General features: G+C 43.7%; 2 protein-coding genes across 4 annotated transcripts in view; both read right to left on the bottom strand.

Annotated features, from left to right (window-relative positions):
• Nucleotides 1–209: 209 nt before the first annotated feature.
• On the bottom strand, nucleotides 210–18917 carry Casp2 (caspase 2). Of its 3 annotated transcripts, none has more exons than XM_038318919.1 (11): nucleotides 18797–18917; nucleotides 15556–15706; nucleotides 15182–15349; nucleotides 14969–15050; nucleotides 14338–14432; nucleotides 13862–14038; nucleotides 9146–9274; nucleotides 6294–6384; nucleotides 2739–2888; nucleotides 2474–2583; nucleotides 210–2322 (listed from the first exon to the last, which is right to left on the bottom strand). In XM_038318919.1, the coding sequence occupies exons 2-11, from the start codon at nucleotides 15685–15687 to the stop codon at nucleotides 2191–2193; spliced, it is 1266 nt and encodes a 421-aa protein (XP_038174847.1). In that variant the 5' UTR covers nucleotides 15688–15706; nucleotides 18797–18917; the 3' UTR covers nucleotides 210–2190. The 3 variants fall into 3 exon arrangements, with proteins under 3 accessions (XP_038174847.1, XP_038174846.1, XP_038174848.1); XM_038318918.1 differs by lacking the exon at nucleotides 18797–18917 and adding an exon at nucleotides 17989–18118; XM_038318920.1 differs by lacking the exons at nucleotides 210–2322; nucleotides 2474–2583; nucleotides 18797–18917 and adding exons at nucleotides 6150–6210; nucleotides 17989–18118 and having other exon boundaries at nucleotides 2744–2888.
• Nucleotides 18628–19624, bottom strand: part of Tmem139 (transmembrane protein 139) — a 3410-nt gene continuing 2413 nt past the window's right edge. The window contains exon 4 of the mRNA XM_038318922.2: nucleotides 18628–19404. Coding sequence (XP_038174850.1) covers nucleotides 19008–19404 — 397 coding nt within the window. The 3' untranslated portion in view covers nucleotides 18628–19007. The remainder of the gene's footprint in view (nucleotides 19405–19624) is intronic.

Here is a 19624-nt window from a genome sequence, read left to right as displayed (position 1 = left end):
TCATTTGAACATGAGAAATCTCAGGGTTATGCCAATAAAGACAGGCCCACATCTGGCCATAGTGAAAGACAGTGATAGCAAAATATGGGGATTTAAGGTCTAGGCATTGTCTTATGAAAGGGAAGAAATGATACACAGTAAGGGGCTAAGGATGAAATACGCAAGCTTCCAAAGATTGAGCATCTACAAAAACAGACACCAGGCACACATCAGTAATAAGTATCAACATTTATTTGGCACCTGATGGCAATACAAATTCTTGGCAGTGGAAAGTGTGAAGATTCTATCACTCAAATATATGCATTCTATACTGACCCAAAGGCAGAATTTTGCAGGAAGTCTTCAAACCACCTGGTTCACACAACAAGCATTGAGCACCTCAACTACCATAGGCCTCAAATATACTGGGCACCATGGAGATGTGAAAGAAGTTGTCTCACATGTGATATGTCTTCAAACGGTTTAAAAAACAAACAACAAATCAGTAGATAAAAATAAAACTGAAAAAAAACAGAAGAGTACAAATACTAATTAACCTGTATACTATAATAGCAACTTAGAAATTGCTAAAAGGTAGGATTTAACTAGAGTTAGCTGCTTGCCTCCTTCCTTTATTCAAGAAACGATCATTGAAGACCTAATAAGTTCCAGGTACTGGGTATAGAGTAAGAAACATAGTTTCTGCTCTGGGAGGTTTCAGCTTAGTAGGGAAGATATCAACAAGTGAAACATGCAAATGTGCCTTACAAACTGCAGAAGCACAATGAATGTCCACCATGCTGCAGTCAGCAGAGGTCTAGAAGTCTGTTTGTGGATAGCATGGTTGAGAAGCCTCCACTAGACTCAAGAATAGAGAGCTCAGAAAACCATGGCTCTGATTTGAGGAACCGAGAAGGGCTAGAGCACAGTGAGAAATCACCATTTATTGAGATCCAAAGGGAAAGTAAGAGCCAGATCTCATAAACTGGTGTAAGCATTTGAATTTTAGATGACGTGTAACAGAATGCCAGTGTTCTAAGTAGGGGTCATCAGATATTTTAAAAACCAAAACTACTATTATGTGGAGAATAAACTGGAAGAGAGGCAAAAATGGAAGTGCAAAGGATTTTAAAGAATAAGTTTCATATAAAAGCAGAGAGAAGTGCTTCTAGGTTAATGGAGTATCATGTATGGTCCTATCCTCCTAACACAGAAAAATGTGGGGGGTAATGCCTCATAAACTGAAGGAACTACAGTACACCTTCAGTGGCCAGATACCGTGCAAAGCGGGACGTCAAAGACTTGTCAGAAGCAGTGAATGGGAGGAAAGGAAAGTGGGAATCAGTGCAAAGCAAGAGACTTCCTGATGGCCAGATATGAAGCACAGTGTAAGTGCACTGCAGAAATCACAGCAAGGAAGGAGACATCCTGGTGACAGGTGAGGCTGTGAGACACGGCACGTTTACCTGTCACTGCATTTTATACTGAAATGCCCTACAAGGTTCATTTCAGTGACAATTCAAATACAGCAGGACCAGGGAAATTTCTACAACTTCTAGAGTCAGGCATGCAGACCTCAGGCTCTGTTCAAAGGCTGGGTGCACAGAGCACAAAAAGGAGCCAATGGCAAAGCTGAGAAGGCGGTTCGTCGCCTAGGGCCCAGGGTCTACTCACATGCCCAGGAACTTCTGCTCACAGTAGCAGGGTCTAATTCTCTCCTCTGCCTCATCAAGACGGATGAGCAAACTTACATTAAATTGAGACATCTTCCAAATCTTCACTGTGGGACAAATGAGGTTTAGATATGAAAAAGATAGGAGATGATCTCTGAGATACCTTAACTGATGGAACAAAAGCAACAAGCAAAGTACCCCTAAAAGCCCTGGGAACAGAAACAGCAAACAATGAGAAATCCACGTCCTCTCCCCACAATACTGTGTCCACAACGTCATTTTCCAGGCGCTTTGGCTATAGCCAAAATGCTTCTGGCCGTAACTCCATTCAGAGTTGGCTCTACAGGGAGAGAGCAGCACACCAGAAGAGCTGTCTCTAAGTCTCATACCCAAAGATGGAGATGGCTGACAGGAAACAACCTGGGAGAGTCTCATATCCCTGAGGGGGTAGCTAGAAAAAAAAAAACACCCTGAAGAGAAAGCTCCATTGTGCCCCCCGTGGTTCAGTGGCCTCCAACAGCACGAAGAGCAGGTGGCATCACGTGGGCGGGTGGCCTGGGAACAGGTAGAGCTGCCGGCACAGAGTACTGCAGTACTCAGACATCTCCTTGCATCGGTGGAATTCTGTGCCAGGGGCGTAGCCTTCACGCTCCTTGATAAGGGCATTCACCTGGGAAGGCAGAACCAGTGGTCCAAAGTCTGAGATAACTCTGTGCTTCCATGACACAGGCAACCAGAAGGGTAGACTAATAGGTGGGCAAGGCAAGAAAGGAGAACACTGGAGATGAAAAGGATTGTAGTGCCAGACGGCACTGACCTACCTTAACCAGCATGTCAGCCACGTGCATGTCACAAGCTCTTTCAGAGAAAACTCGAGTGAGTGCTTCAATATACCAGGAACCCCGTTTGGTGTTCCGCATGGCAGCTGTGCCTACAACCAGGGGTGGGAAGGTCATGGGCAATCCTCACAAAGACAGACTTCATGGCCTGCCTCTTCTACCCTCCCTAAACAAAGACCTTGGTATAAAAACGAAACAAACCCATGTCTAGGACAGTATAATCTACATTCACAATCTCTCAAAATACCTTTTAGGCAAGCATATCCACATATCATGTCCGAGCGAGTGGGAAGTCTCATCCTCATCAATTCCTCTTTGCCCGCGTCACTCTCCTCAGATCCAGGGGATTGCGGGTGGTTGTTTCCATCTTGCTGGTCAACCCCTCGGTCTGTCTCGTCTATAAAAGACCAAAAGAAGAGATAAAGATGTTATTTTCTCCCATCTTTTATAGATTTGTTATAGGTACATCCAAGTTCCCTATAATCTTGACTGAAGAGCCATTTTCAGCTGTTGCTCCAACCTATGGCAAATGAATTAAAAAAAGTAAAATTAAAAAATCATTACTTTCTAAACACACATCCATTGCTCAAGGGATGACTTCTAACGACCAGGCACATGCACCTATACAGGTCAGAACACGTCTCATCCTGCCTAAGGTGAAAGTGCTCAGTTCAGCCCTCCTTGCAAATGGAGGTAAAAATCATCACATTAACTTGTTCAGTTAGTAATGTAAAGAAACACTTTATTTTTTTCTGTATCAGACAATAAAATAGTGATATTCAGTCTTATAAAAAATGGTCTGTTTACTATTCATATTCTACATCAAACTTACAACCTCAAACTATGTTACCAGTTTAAAAAAAAAAACAAAGAAAACCTATGAGACTAAGTGTGATCAGAAGTTTTCAAGGTGGTTTTTACTTTTAAAACTTTTCTTTTTTCGAGACAGGGTTTCTCTGTGTAGCTTTGGAGTCTGTCCTGGAAATCACTCTGTAGACCAGGCTGGCCTTGAACTCACAACAGAGATCCTCCTGCCTCTGCCTCCCAATTGCTGGAATTAAAGGTGTGCACCACCACCACCCAGCATAAAAATAGAAACTACTTATTAAGTTTGTAAGACAAGGGCTGGAGAAATGGCTCAGAGGTTAAGAGCATTGCCTGCTCTTCCAAAGGTCCTGAGTTCAATTCCCAGCAACCACATGGTGGCTCCCAACCATCTGTAATGGGGTCTGGTGTCCTCTTCTGGCCTGCAGGCATACACACAGACAGAATATTGTATACTAAATAAATAAATATAAAAAAAAAGTTTGTAAGACAAATCATAGCAGGTGGCCAAGCTTATTAGAAAAGTTCAAAAAGGAAGACGTTCTAGTAACAGGCTATTTTAGGGTCAGGCCGGAGTCATGCTGTAGACAAGGACAGAGTGACAGGGTGCAGGTCGGCACGTGACAGCTAAGAGCGTGCCCTTCACAGGACCTCCTGCATGAGATTCTCAGGACTCTCAGCTAAGAGCGTGCCCTTCACAGGACCTCCTGCATGAGATTCTCAGGACTCTCAGCTAAGAGTGTGCCCTTCACAGGACCTCCTGCGTGAAATTCTCAAGACTCTCAGGAGCAGAATGAACCGATGCTCAAAGAACTTTTGGTAAAAGTTCATTGACTCACGGACTCAAAAGAGACTTTTTCTCTTAAATTAAGCATCGTGTGTACCACGCACTGTCTTCTACTAGTAAGATCTAGGGACACACTGAGTGAAAGACAAAGAAAAGCCAAACCTTGCTCTTCTCAAGCTCACTCTCTAGTTTGGGAGTCAATCACCGTATTACGGGAAGATTGGCAAGTTCAAATATTCAAAGCAGCATTGGCTTCAGGTCACATTGTAATGAACTAGATTTTAGGTATGGACTGGACAAGCATAAAAGATTCAAATGACTACAGAAAAAAAGCAATTTCTTCATCCAGCCCTTAGCACTACAGATAATTCTGAGGTGAGAAGAAAATGACCACTAATGGTTTATTTTGTTGTTACTGCCTCTTAAGTGATCTAGGTCAGGCTAAGCATGTCCTTTAAAAAATGGAGGGCTTGCTTGTTGCCTTCAAGTTTCAGGCCTATTATTCAGTAAACATTATCCTCTTTTCTTCACAACTGATTTCTATATTACTGCAATTTTTAGACATAGATTTTGTAATTTTTAAGAGTGTAAAGCAGTGCTCTGGGAAACATCTATAAACGAAAAATGCTTGTTTTTATATGCTTTTTTCTTAGTGCAGTTCCCCGCCATGGTAACTTTCCTGGAAAAATAGAGCACACTATTTCATAGTTAAACTCCCCAAAGTATTGTCTGTTGAAGTTCAAAATCTCAGCTGTGACTAAGGGTTTGTAATTAGCTGGAGCAACTGCCTGTGATCAGCCACAGCTCACTACAAGGCTTACAGAGATGCTAAGCATTTTAGATCTGGGCACTGTGGATATATTATATAATGGGGGGCAAGATGGCATACTGTTTAACTAGGGGGTAAACCTTATAATCTTGTGCTTGTCATGCTGCACCACCCCCTTTTCTGGAAAAGACTCTCTCCACACCTGTGTAAAGGCATGTGTCCATGGTCCAAGTTAAGCTTTTTCCCTACGCATATATATCCCTTCAAACTAACCTCGGGTAAAATGGTCTGTTATTACTGTGTACTCTTACACAACTGCTCTCGCACAAATTTCTCCTGCATGAGAACTAGCCTCAAGCTGTTCTTCACACATACTTGCTTTAATTTCCCGAGTATACTTCTTAGGCATACTTAAGATATTTTGTTCTGCTTCTGTGATGTCATTTATAACCATAAGCACACGGCAGGACCGTAAAATATACTCTGTGGTGACACAGAGGGAAACATAAGCATCTTCATGTTGGATTATGTAAACTTTAATCCACACTATAAAACACTTGAGGATGCTGACCACATTGTAACGGCCATGGCTGGCTTTCTCTCCAGATTTACCATGAGTCAGGTACAAGCCAACTAAGCACTTAGGTGCAAATTCATTAGTCATCACAACAGCTTAAAGAAATTTTATATAATGACTATCCAGTTTATAAGAAGGAAATGGAAGTGCAGGGAAGTGAAGTAACTTCTCAAACTTCACATAGTTATTAAACAATAGAGTCACATTCTGATTCCAAATTTAGATTCTTAATTACTACTGCTTTCTTCTAGATGAGAAGGAGGCCTGTGTGTCTTCTGAGCCATGTGACACAGGCTTGGCTCTTAAAGGGGTTAGGAGAGACTGCATGCAAGAAAGAGGGTAGAAGCAGCTCAGGAGAGTCCGATGCAGACATGGGTTCTGTACTGTTCTCCTGCATGCTCCAGGAATGACAGAGAAAGGAAGCAAGAGCGCAGCAGCGTGAACACGGCACAGACAGAAAATGGAAAAGGGGTAAGAAAAGGAAGATTTGGAAGAGACAAGCAGAAATCCTTAACTGGAATGAGAAACAAAAAAAGTGCATTGCAGTTAATAGCAGAGAAGAGTCCAGGTTCTCAGGAGAAAGGTCAGATACTGGCAAGAGGCTCCTGAGAACAGGATATGGAGGTGTACAGAGCTGGCCAGACTGAGAGCCTTGGGCTGCCCAAGTCCTAGCACACCCCATGCATTGGGAGACACTTACAGAGCAAGAGAGGCGGTGGCAGCAGTGAACAGAAGGAGGTGCCCAAGGGATCCAATAGCACCTGAGAGGAGCAAACAGGAGAGTGAGAGCTGGTGGAGGCTGCCCAGGAGCCACCACCCGATGCTGGTTTGCCAGGGCACTCACCTCCACGGCATGCTTGGATGAAGAACATTTTCGGCTTGTTCTGTAGACTTGGACAGTTAGCATTGTCAAAAAGTCGAAAAACCTCTTGGAGCTACCAGAAACAATGAGGGAGAGGGGAAGTTAGGCAGCTGTGAGACCTCTTCAAGTTCAACACAAACAAATGCATCATCATCTGAAAGGTGGGCTGATGGCTGATCTTTCAGCTTGACTGATTTACAGTCCCTTAGAAGACACAGCTTAGTGTGCCTGTGAGGGCACTGAATGTCCAGAAAGAATTAATTGTGGGGGAAAGACCAGGAGCCCAGACAGAAAGAAGGGTTTGGGGCAATCAAAGCCAGATATGCCGGCATCTCTTCTATGATGCATGATCTACCCACATGCAGGTATGCAGCCTTGTGCTCCTGTCTCCAGGGGAGAGTTGGCTTCCTTGCCCCAAAAATCTAATAGTGGCCTTTGGAGTTAACATGTGGAGGAAATTGGAAGAGTCTGAAGCCCGAGAATGGTGTAAGTAGGGCTTCACGGGCCATTTAAGTGAGAACTCAAGAGACCACAGTGCTAAGAGAAATACAGACACAGGCTAGCCTCAAGAGTCGCAGTTGCAAACAAGGACTCTCATGAGAACTCAGCTTGTGTTCTGCTGTGGTGTGAAATATGAATGCAGTCTGTTGATATTCTGAAAACTTGAGATTGAATTTAAAATAACTGGCTAATTTGCACATTTTAGCTTAACATTCAGTCTGTGTGACATGGTTACTGCTCACTAAATTTACCCACATTTATAGTGAGTGAAGTGTACAGCATAAAGATGTAAAAATGAAGTTTTATGAAGAAAGGCTCTTGAGTTTGGATAAAGGTAAGGACAGGGTGGGAGTTCTTTTAGACTCTCAATGTCAAAGGTCCTCAAGGACAATGAAACCCAGTGCTAGACATCTGGGAGAAGAGTCTGTTAGATTCATTGAACGCAAAATTTAAACTCTGCATTGGACAACAGAAAAGGTGCCTTTTCTCAACCAAGAGAAGTCCAAGGCTGACAGCACAAACTCACACAAAGAAGAACACCTGAAAAAAATAGTCCTTAGGGGTACCCTGATGGATAAAGGTTACCCAGGGAAGTATTTTCTAAGGTTCAGTTAAAAAATCAGAGGCTTCTATAGCTATAGTTCAAGCTGCATCTCAAGCTGGCAGCAGAGTGAGGTGAAATCAGACGCTTGCATCAAGGTACCAGAAGAGCCGCCGAAGCTAGGCAATGTGTAGTCTCGGCAGGACTGGGTACCTGTAGAGAACTCCTGAGCAGTTGAAAAATTAAGGTGAAATGTAAGTTGTATATGGACAGCCCACATAATAGGGAAGCCAGAAACATGAGGCTTTTGCTAAGGAAAACTGTTGGCTGCTACAGAAGCAGGGTCCAAAGAGCCCATATAAGCCACAAACTAGAGCTGGAAGGGCAAGTTGATCACTTTAGCTGGAGCAAAGGATGCAGTAAGGAACCCCAGAGGCTGAACATGGAGCCCTGAGGTTCGGTCTCACTCAGAGGGCTCAGTCTCGTTTCCACCCACGTTCCTTATTATGACTTTCCTAGTCCTTTATAACAGAAATGGTTACCTGCCACTGCTTGTTTGTGATTTTACCCCCAGTCCCACAATATTTTATGCTTATACTGCTGAACAGTGTTGAAACACTTAAATCTTAGGAGATTCTTGGAGATGTATTGTTCACCATGAGATGCCCATTAAGTCTTCAGAGAAACAGGTTATGGTTTAAGTTATGTGTTTGGGTGGCTTATGACAGGACTTAAAATCATCAAAACACAGTTTCTTTTTTCTTTTAAAATTTGATTACTTTTACTTATGTGTATGTGTCTACACTGGTTTATATGCACCATGTGAATGCAGATGCCCAGAGAAGCTAAAGGGTATTGGATATTCTAGAACTGGAGCAGCTGTTGAGTTGGTACCGGGAATGGAACCTGGGTCCTCTACAAGAGCAGCAAAGACTCCTAACTGCTGAGCTATCTCTCTAGCCCCTAGTCCAGTTACTTAAACTATAGGTCACGAATTCATGAGATCTAAATGTAGGAGTTGTCAAAAGATTTATCAAAAGGTTTCTGCATAAATAATGGCCATCAGGTCATTCAATATCAAATGCATAACAAAACTAATGTTTAGTGCTTATCGGTGTTCACATCATTTCAGCCTTAGTTCTGAACATGTAACACAGACACGGTAACTGCATATGCCAGCAAAGCTGCCGTAAACGCTTGGCTTAGGTATCTCTAGTGTCTTTACTAAACATACAAAGTTTCCTCTTTATAGAAGCATAAAGGTCTAACTATAGAAAATGGACTTTTAATATTTTTCTACCATCAGTGGTCAGCACAGACATATAAGACTAGAATCTTTAGACTGTAATGTTAGAATATTTGATTTTAAAAATTGCTGTTTGAATTGCTGGATTGACTGTCATAAAAAATATTAAATGAATTTTGATTTGGGATTAGGACAGCTTTTCCAATAATTTCTCTAACAGCTCAAAACATTTATCTACCATTTTATGCTATGTATTCATGTGAAAGTGTTCTTAGCATTGATTATAAAATAAAAAAATCAACTCTGAAAAACACTAAAGATGTTCCATATCTAGCAGTTCTAAATATTCAGCATATGCGATTAACAAAGTGCGTTATGTCCTCACTGCCATGGACTGTATCCCTTCAAACCACGAGCTAAAATACATCTTCCCTCAGGCAGCTTGTCAGGTATGTGGTTACAGTAAGGGAGATGTAGCTGATAGAGATGGATAGGCAGGCAGAATGACCTATTTTCAATGCTCGGCTTTCACAAAATCATACACACCTGAAGCAGCTTGCCATCCACACCGTAGATGCCACCTTCCACACCATGTGAGAGGAGTGCCACTATGCAGGAGTCTGTGACCCGGTGTGCAGGCAACTGTGCAAAATTCTGAAGTTTCTCTTGCATTTCCTAGATAGAAGACAGAGACACCTGCTAGCATTGTTCACTGCAGCCAGCATCAACACCGACATTAACCTCTGGCTTGTTTGAAAGAAGATAAAAGTGTTTTTCTGTATATTCCTAAGACCACTGAAAAGTACACTCTCTGAAAGGCTAAAGAAAACCATGCACTCACAAGAAAAATGCACATGACTTCAGACATCAAACTCTGAATATGAAGTCATAGGTTCACGGAAATAGTTAAGAACTACTGCATTAGCCGGGCGGTGGTGGCGCACGTTTTTAATCCCAGCACTCGGGAGGCAGAGGCAGGCGGATCTCTGTGAGTTCGAGACCAGCCTGGTCTACAAGAGCTAGCTCCAGGACAGGCTCTAAAAAAAAAAAAAAAAGCTGCAGAGAAACCCTGTCTCGAAAAAGAAGAAAAAAAAAAAAAAAAAAAAGAACTACTGCATTAAAGTGAATTTTTAAAGAAGCTACATAGTGTGTGGGGACAGCTCAGTTGATAGGGTGCTTGCCATTAAGAGGCTTATAGCTTGTATCCCAGAACGTGAGTAATACTGGATGGGCATAGGGCTTGCCTGTAATTCTAACACCTGGAAGGCAGACATGGGGGATTCCTAGAGGCAGCTGGCTAGCTATTAGTAACACTGAAAAAGCTCTGGGTTCAACTGAGACCTTGCTTCAACAAGGTAGAAAGTAACCAGATTCCTGATATCAACCCTAGGACCCTTACACACACATTAGCATGCGCATATACACACACCTAAACACATGTGAACACAAATACATACACATTTAAAAGAAAGTCATTTTGTCAGTTCATCTTATTACGATATGAAGGAAATATTATGAATCTGTTCCTAGGCAGAGAATCACCGCACACAATCTTATACTTACCACCCCCCCCTCCACTCTCAATAAGCAGCTCACGTGTGCGTGTTTTGGAGTTTCTAAAGGTGTGGTTTTCCAAAGCACCAATTGCAGCAGCACTCAGAATTGGTGCAAAATGTTAAAGGCTGAGCGTCAGCAAATTGTTTCATAAACCTTCTCACCTATTCTGGAATTTCAAAGTTTAAGAGTTGCCAATCAAAGCCAGGCATGGTAGTACACACCTTTAATTCCAGTACTCTGGAGGCAGAGGCAAGAAGATCTCTGTGCCAGCCTGGTCTACAGAGTGAGCTCTAGGACAGCCAGGGTTGTTAACACATAAACACTGTCTCTAAAAACTATTGTTATTACTAAACAAAATCAAACAAACAAAAGAGTTACTAATCAATCTCCTTGGAAGTGTGTGGGAGGATTATTTTTAAAGACAGCACCCTGTTGTGGACTGAGGGGAGTGAGTTCACTCAGGTTCCTAGAGAGGAGGCAGCACTCTAAGGATGACTTCAGCCTTTCCAACTGCAGGGGGCTCAGCCTCTCAGCACTGAGACACCTTTCCTTAGCCAAGGACCTCTTTACAGCTTTCTAATTTACACCTTTAAGAAGCTATTTGCATAACCCCCAAACACCCAATCTAAGCTTCCAAAGGGACAATGCCAAATGCAAATTCTCAATTAAGGAATACTGCAGTGTGCTAGATTTTTTTTACCAACCAAGTTTTGTATAGACTTTGTACCTCAGGAAACTCCCAAACAGAATTCACACAAGTTAAACAGAAGGTGCTGAAGACAAAGGGCAGATGAAGGTTAAGTGCCAACATTCAAGAGCCAGTTCTCCCTAGAGGGCCTTACTCAGGCTAACCCAGAGTTTATTATGCAGCACATATTGGCTTTGAACTCTCAATCCTCCTGCCTCTGTCTGCTAAACTAGTGCAGGGATTACAAGAACTCATTATCATGTCTGGCCTGTTTGAATATTTCTGCTTAAATACTTTGTAAAATATTGGAGATTGTGAAATTAGTTTTGGTAAGAAAGCAGAGATTTTTCTGGGTAAATAAAAGCAAGTCATAACATAGTATTTGTTTATAAAATATATAATTTTGAGTAACTACGAGTGCTCTACAGAGTCTAGTTAAACTTAATTTTGCTTGAAGAATGTAATAAAAACTATACATATATAATTTATACTATATCTCTATCTATCTATCTATCTATCTATATGGTCATTTTAAACTTGCTGATTATATCAATAAAAAGGAGGACAACTTTGTAACTGAATGTAAAATAAACCATTCAACAAATGTAGATTAGTTTTTTGGGTGGATTTTTCTACAAGTGACATACCTTAAAATACAATCTGTAGATTTATTTATTATAAAAGTATAGTAGTTCTATAAATAGCAGGGTTTGTAGTTCTTGGCTATGTTTTGGCTGGGGGCTGGAGGCCAGATAAGGAGTATACATCTATAAATAAATGCAAAACTATATAGATAGCCGCTATTTTCCAGGAATAACCCATACAATATCCTTATATTCTCTGAGCCATCTGTAACCCAAATGCAAATTTAAAAGCAATTGCATATGGTGAGAGTAAAGCTTACCACTTTAGAATACACCTTCATTTCCTAATATGCTAAACTGTGATTCAAGAGTCAAGTTATCTCCCGAGGTAGAACCAATGCACATCTGATGAGACACTGAATATATAACTGAGAGGTAAAAGCACTAGTGTTCTCTTCAGTACCAACAGCAGAAAAAGGTTCTCTACAATTAATTATACTATTTTATATTTGAAGGGAATTATCATTAGTCAAAAAGGATTGATAATGATTAAAAAAAGAGGATCTTGGATTTTTTGGTCCTGTTTCTCTGCTTGCCACATAATCATATAATAAAAAGGCAGTCTTTAAAGATGCCCTACAGAAGAGGGCATTCTGCATATTCCCAATGCAACAAAGTATGATATTCACAGAATTCACCTGGATTATCCCATGTCCATATCATGTACACACTGCTCCTTCTGCCTAGGCTGTCTCCCTTAGGAGCCTGTCAGTGCCACCTGCTCTGACTACTTTTCTGACCTCATCTACTCCTGTGGTTTTTACTTTCACCTCCTGTAAGAACAGAAGCTCCAGCTCTAGTAGTGATAGAGGGGAACAAACTGATGCCAAAAGCTCACTCCTTATCTATCCTCGAATTCAGAACATTAAATTTGTGCGTGTCAAATTACAAGGTGCTCAAAATTTAGCTTCATTGCAACTCAAGTGACAGAAAAACATGGGAATGAGAATTTAGAAGCCCTTGAATCTGCCTTAGATACAGCTTAAATGGAACTGGCCTATAAAAAGTACTTTATGGACTCACAAAGTCTCCTGAATGTCTCAAAAAGACAGCAGTATTCAACTGTATTAGTGACACAGTATTGAAACCTTTATTAGGCATCTAAGATCCACTGTCAAAAACACTATTTAGAAGACCATGACAAAACAGTTTCCTAGAAGTTTATAAGAAACAGACAGACCATACTCTTAGAAAAGAAATACAGCACCAATCTGGCTAGATGACCTTACAGTTCCCTCAAGGTGGACAAGCTACCTACTTCATTCAGTCCCTTTGTTGGTGGGGGAAAAAATTGTTTCAGCTATGACTTTTGTTCTTCCTGGTGTAGTGAACTAAATTCAGGGCTTTGCACCTGCTAGGCAATTGCTCCAACCACTGAGACACAATCTCAACTCCTAGCCTTGGCTTTGAAGCAAGAATGGATCTATTTTAAATGGGCAATTATGGGCAAGCTGGCAAGAGCATCACGTCAGGAATGGCACTGAGATACCTAGAGATGAAACTGGCCACACCCAAAGTGTAGTAAATACATACTTCTCATAGAAGTGGGATAGCTAAGATGACCACAACAAACTCTCAACACAAAACCAGGATCCTCTACCTCAAGGGGCCAAGGGGAATTTTTTTTTAGACAGGGTCTCATGTAGTCCCGGCCACCCTTCAACTTACTATGAAAGACTGGTCTTAAATTCTAACTTCTGATTTTCCTGCCTCATCATGGCTCAGAACTTTAAATTATACTATTACAGAACAAAAGCAGTTCAGAATAGTATACAAATAGGTCATTATCAATTTCAAAATATAAATCTTAAAAGAAGTGAAGTCACTAGTGAAGCTCAGAAACAAGTCAATAAGGAGCAGCCCACAACAAAATGTTTATGACGTGAGACCATGCAAACTACCCTAAAACAACCCAACACTGACTTAATCAGACAACCACTAAACAACATCTGCATATATTCTTCCACTTGAAAACAACTGAATCTGCCAAAAATAATGCTTTAAACAATAACTGGGATCGTAAGTGACAGTATCAACTGTGAAGTAAATGGCGTGTGGCCTGATTTATAAATACCTTTCGGAGTCTGTTTGGGAGGATCTCAGTGTCTCATCACTCCCCGAGTGACTAGGAGTCAAGTTTCTGAACACATAAATGTGGGAACCCAACCCTGGACTATGGAACTCCATGAAAGCGCAGCTACCTTAAGACAGCAATCTCCAGGCGACTGGCTAACTCTACTTCTTTTCACTAGATTGTAGGAAGCAGCAAACAGAGTGAGTGAGAAACATCTAGCAGGCCCAAGAGGAACAGAAGCACCCAGCCCAAAGTACAGCCCACCCGATTCGCACGCCAGCCTTTCCAGCCACAGGTACCTGTGCAGTCTGGTCATGTAGAACATGAACGTTATAGCCCAAAAGCTTGAAGAGGGTGACTAGAGTGCTGTGGTCCACATCCCCTCCAGAGCGAAACTCCAGGTCTTTCTCTCCAGTGAAGTGCACATTACTCAACACCAGTGCCAGGCCACGAGGCTGAGACTGCAACCTATAGGCCTAGGAGGAGGAGGCCAATTAGACCACGAGCCTCTTGATGACAGGCAATGTGGTTACTCAATGGCAAGAAGCATTTCAAAACACACCCCAAACAACAATCCTATCCTCAAAGCCGACAACTCCCCAAATCCAACCTCTGCTATTTTTATTTTAACCATACCAGGTAAAAAGGAAATGCCACAAAAGGTATCAGTCAGCAAGGACTCTTTCTGATAGGGCAGCAAGAAAACATGCGAACCAGGTTCAGAAGAACAGGTCTCTCACTCCCCACATCTCTCCTTGAAATTATGCAAACTCACCAGCTGGTAGTGTGCCTGATAAAACTCAGGAGTGCACGGCTTCACCTGCAGGCAGGGAGGACCATCCCCATTATCTAAGGAGTGTTCCATGGTGCCTGTGATAGGGAGAATGCCAAAAGCTGGATGCAGTTCAGCACTGTCCCTTATAACTCCATTAATTAATCAGTTTAGCTGTAGGCAGCCCTTTAAACTAAGGTTTCAATGAAATTATTCCTCCAACATGTAAGTCTTGTGCTGGCACAGACCATGTTGACTTCTGCTTATCCTTGGGCCCCAACCCATGGCTTCATACAGAAGACACTCAACTCGCTGAGTGATGGAAAGGGCTTCTGAGACAAGCCTGGTTTTAATCACCTCAGCAGAAACACGGAGTCTTTTCTTGTTTGGCTTTAAAGACAAAACACTCAAATCATCACAGGAAATCATGGTCCCCATCTGAATAAGTGACATGAAAAGCCAATTGCTTTGAAGACTACCTGTGATGCAGGGAAATGGTCCGACTTAAATCCCTTTTAACTGCCCTGTTAGCCCATCCAAAAGCTCATAGAGAACTGTATCAGGAAATACACCTCACCATTCAGAAAGCAGGTAGGTCAGTGTGGGAGGGTCCTTCTGTCCCATTCATTCTCACCTGTGGACAGGCGGAGCTGCTTGTGAGGGGGGCAGGTCTCACACACCGAGAAAGGGAGACTTGTGTCATAGTCACAGCTCAACTGGAAGAAATCAAGACTCACCATCAAAGACCTCAGAGAGACAGTCAAGTGTCTGTCTCTCTGTGCCCCCTGCCCCATATCCTTTCTGGTCAAACTAACACAGCCCAGGGTGCATTTCCAGGGTTTCATACCGGTGGGAGTTCATGCTGAATATCAGAGAGGGTTGTGAGCAGCAAGTCTTCCAAATGACTTTGCCTGGTCTCTCGCAGGGCCTCACAGAAGGCATCAAAAGCCTGGGGTCCCCTCTTGGGCAGCAGGTTGAGGAGTTCCACATTCTGGCTGAAACTGCCCCCTTTGGCCTAAGGCACAAAAATAAAACATTACATTACATGTACATATCTAATTGTAAACGTCATTTTTTCATATGATCTTTGAAGTAGTGGTCTCATTCATCTTAGGAATTCCTCTTTACAGAGTGAGCATGCACAGGTGAGGTTTGCTGTCCTTAGCCAAGGGGCACATTCTTTTTACAGGTTCATCTTCTGGGCCTCTTCCACCACGGTACCTGAATGAGCTCCCTCATTTCCAGTGTGATGATGTCCTTCTCCAGGAGATGCTCTAACAGCTCGCTCAGCAGCAGCTGCTTGGCCAGCACCACTCGGTTCTTTTTCAGAGTTTCCTGGTGGTCAGGGTGCATACCACACACCGCCAATATCCTACAGAGGGAAGGCAGACAGAGGCACTGTCAGGTCTAAGCCTGGACACAGACGAGAAGTGGGGAAGAAGAACGAAAGGGACTTAGGAGCAACAGAAGGCGTTATTTTGTGAAATCCCTTTCAATCAAAATGTCCTAGGGAGTAATGTACTGACCCTAAGCAAATAAGGCATAATTCTCTAGAGAAGGTCTACATCAAACTATCTGAAACCGTGATCCGACCAGGAGAGGGACGAGCTATCTTGGTCAAATTATTATAAAGAAGCACAAATATATCTGAGAGAAGAAACACTCCTCTGATAGACAAGCTCTAACATTCAGAAAACATGACCATACTTTTTCTTAGGAAACTAACCTAAGTCAAAAACAATCTTAGGGCAGTAATAAAATACAAAATGTAAAAAAGCCAACAGTCATGTTTTTAACCACAGGCACACACACACTTTCTCTAGGCTGCTCACATAAATTACATCAAAAATATTTTGCAATTCCATGATAAACTAATGTTAAAACATGATCAAAATCCCACAAGGTATGGGTAAGTAGAAATTGACAGTCACAGTAGATAGATACCAACGATGAGCACAACATAACTTATATTCACAGGAATAGTGCAAGCAATGGTTATTTTGGTGATTTAGTTTACCATCAAGAGCTGTATTTGAAAGAGTCCCTAGTTTTGCTCTCAAGTTTGGAAAGAGACCTGCTTCGGCTCACGAATAATAATTTTAAAAAAATCCCATTTCCAATATGTCTTTTATGTGCCCAATGAATATCAATCCAGATCGCCAGTTTGTTTAGTATAAGACAACGCTTAGGGTCTGATGGCAGTACAGGTGATATTTTAACAGATTCACTTTCTACAATAAAATATTTTTAGTAGCATCTTGATTTCAAAGAGGGTAAAATATAGGGGAACAAATAAGCATCTCCAATCAGTGAAATATCAAGCATTGGTGGAATGCCCCTAGCTTAAAGATTCCTTGAGAAGTCTACAATTGGATGGAAACACAGGGTCCTGGGAAATTTGCATTAGCAAGAGGTGTGTAAGAGGCAGATCAAGTATATTTAGACTGTATCTGCTATCTCAAAATTCACTCGAACCTGCTACATCAACAACTTCAAACACCTCACAAGACAACACAGTAGGGGAGCTAAACATAAATTCTGGGGAAAATAAAGTTAATATTGCAGCTGTTGGCTAGGTATATCCTTAGGTACACAGTCAATGGTGCAGCAGCTTATCAGGAACACAGACTTCTTAAAAGGTTGCTTCTTTAGCTTCCACACTGTGCTTTCTCCGTGTCCACACAGCCCAACACACTCTGCTTTCCTTCAGGGGCTTCTGACCTGTTCCCCACCACCCCCTTCCCTATGACAGGAAACAGCCTGGAGCTGTGTGTAGACCAAGCGAGCCTTGGGTTTCCGCCCCTTTTGCCCAGCCACCAGGGTTCCAGGATTACAGTCCGGTAGCCTTTAAATGCTGACATTGCGCTAGGCAGCCCCCCACCAAAAGGCTCTTCCCTAGGCAATTTTATCCATAGGCACAGCTTACTGACTCCAGTTCTGAACCCTCTTCTGTCCCAGGCTTGACTTGGAACTAGGCAGCCACCAGTTTTTATCTGAAGCGCCACCCATTCAGAACACCTGCTACTTCCTTCATTTCAAACTGCGAGGAGAGACTTAACAACGACCTTCCCAAAAGTTTCCAATCTCCTGGACTTCTAGGAAACCCCTGGAAAGGGGAATGAAGAAAAACGACACCAGGAGGAGTCTAACGCTTTGATTCTGTGTTCTCCGAAGGTTCCTGTGTCTAATTTAATGTTACAGATTTGGACAGGAAATAGTCCATTGTGTCCTCCTGGGCCATGTTTGCACCGAAACTGACTAGGGAGAAGGGGCGGACACGGGAACCATCAAAGGATCCAAATCCCCTACACCTGTGTGCAATTCACTGACAAACATCTATTACACGGGAAGCAGCGCAGGTCACGTTACAGTCACTGCAAACCAAAAGCGCCCCAGGCCGAGCTAAGAAGTCTGCAGGTCTCCTTGGCTAGGAGAGGTTTGATTTGAAATCCTCAGGCGAGACCTGGAGGGGAAAGGACGGAGCATCTTCTCCAGACACGCCGCAGTCGGGATCTAGCGGGACTGACAGGACCCACTCTCGTCCAGGCGCCCCTGCGCTAGACAAAGGAAGCTGCCGCAGCCTCTGCCCACGCGGGACCAGGCCAGGACGCCGCGCAACTCGCCCGGCCGCCTCCTCCGCCCTGCCCTGCTCACCTGCTCCTCCTGTCAGCCGCCATCAGTCCCTTTCTGTGCAGCGTGGACGGCGACCTCCCGCTCGGAGCCGCCATTTCCAGTTTTTCCCGGGCAGCACACGTACCACCCACAATACAAACAAACCCCAGGCCGCGCCAGCCCCCGCATCCCTCCCCCAGCCTCCCACCCTCGTCGCGCCTGCGCACGCCCCGCCCCGATGCCAGTAGCCCCCGCCCCCGTCGGGACACGCGCAAGCGCACACTGCTTGCCGGGACCCGCACCACCCAATGGGCAGAGAGGAAGCTCTGGGAGGAACGGGAAGAGGCGGTGAAAAGAGCGGGGCTTCTCAAGCCGGGAGATTTGATTGGCTGTCGATTCCCGCGGAAACCGCAGCTCCCTCCCCCGGTCCCTCCGGCCCCTCCTGCAATCACTAACGTGAAACCAAAGAGGGTTGGGCTCCTCATTGTTCGACTGAAACTTCCAGGGCTTAGAAGGCGCTCATCTCCGAGCCTGGAGGTGCTCCTGGTCGCACTTATCCTACCTGATGGTCCCCGTGCTGTCTGTATTTAGATTTCTCTAGTTGTCCCAAGGCACGGTTATCAAATCGTGTGAATTGCCTGGTTTGTATTGAAAACTCGAGTTATTTTTATGTTTTTTTTTTTACTAGCATCTTGTTTTTGTGAAAACTCTCCAGCCCCCCCCCCACCCTTAGAGTCTCTAATTACCCTGTTATGTAATACCCCACCAGGAATCTAAGCGAGGTTTGATGAAACAACTGTCACTCCGAGGTAACGTTCCAGTTTCTCTCTCTCTCTCATTTCCCCCTTACTCTGGAAATGCTGGACGTCAGATGGGCTCCAGAATTTTTCCAGATGAATCCAACTGCCACCCGTATCTCAAATGGGAAGGACTTTCCATAGTCTGCCTCCGGGCAGGTTTGAAGACCCTGTCTATGATGTCCGGGCAAAACCAGTTTCTGATTAAATAGTTAGAAATGCTGGGCAGAGGAGGGCCGCGATGATAGGTTCTGAGAGCATTGCCTAGGGAAGTATCCATTTGTCTTCATAGAAAACATTGTCATCTTCAGGGTAAGCAAAACCGATGTCGTAGGCAGGGGGTGGAGTAGTGGGCTCCAGTTTGGGGGCCACCCTCAAGCTTTGCAGATCGGGAGCAGTGGATGCAACTCGTGGGCCCCTAAGTCGAAGAGCTCCTCCAGCATTTCCTCTGCGAGACATTGTCCCCTCTGAGCCCACTCGTCTCTTCAGCCTTCCTGGGCTGGGCCTCTCTAGCTGGCTAGGCTGCGCCCCCTCAACTCCTGGGGCTATAACGACACTGCTGTAAGGGGGTGGTTGCTCCAGCTCTTGGAGGTGGTGCTGTGTTTCTGAGTCCATCACTACGGCCTGTTCATAGGTTGGTACCTCAAAAGCCTCATTGTCCCTGTGGGAGGAGAAACACGACCATTAGTGATTGCCTGAAAGGAGTCTTTTTTTTATCCCCCCTGTTCCACTCTGACAAAAGACCCCTCTATTGTCTGCTGACTGTTGCTCTTAATACCAGTGACAGAGGAAAGAATCTAGGCTTAAGAAACGAAGGGCTGCCGGTTGTGGTGGCGCACGCCGGTAGGATTTGCTGAAGGAGGCAGAGGCAGGAGGATCAC

This window comes from Arvicola amphibius, chromosome 2, assembly GCF_903992535.2.
Source record: "Arvicola amphibius chromosome 2, mArvAmp1.2, whole genome shotgun sequence".
Lineage (NCBI taxonomy): Eukaryota > Metazoa > Chordata > Mammalia > Rodentia > Cricetidae > Arvicola > Arvicola amphibius.
The sequence above is the reverse complement of the archived record's forward strand: the minus strand, read 5'-3'. Positions and strand labels throughout refer to the sequence as shown.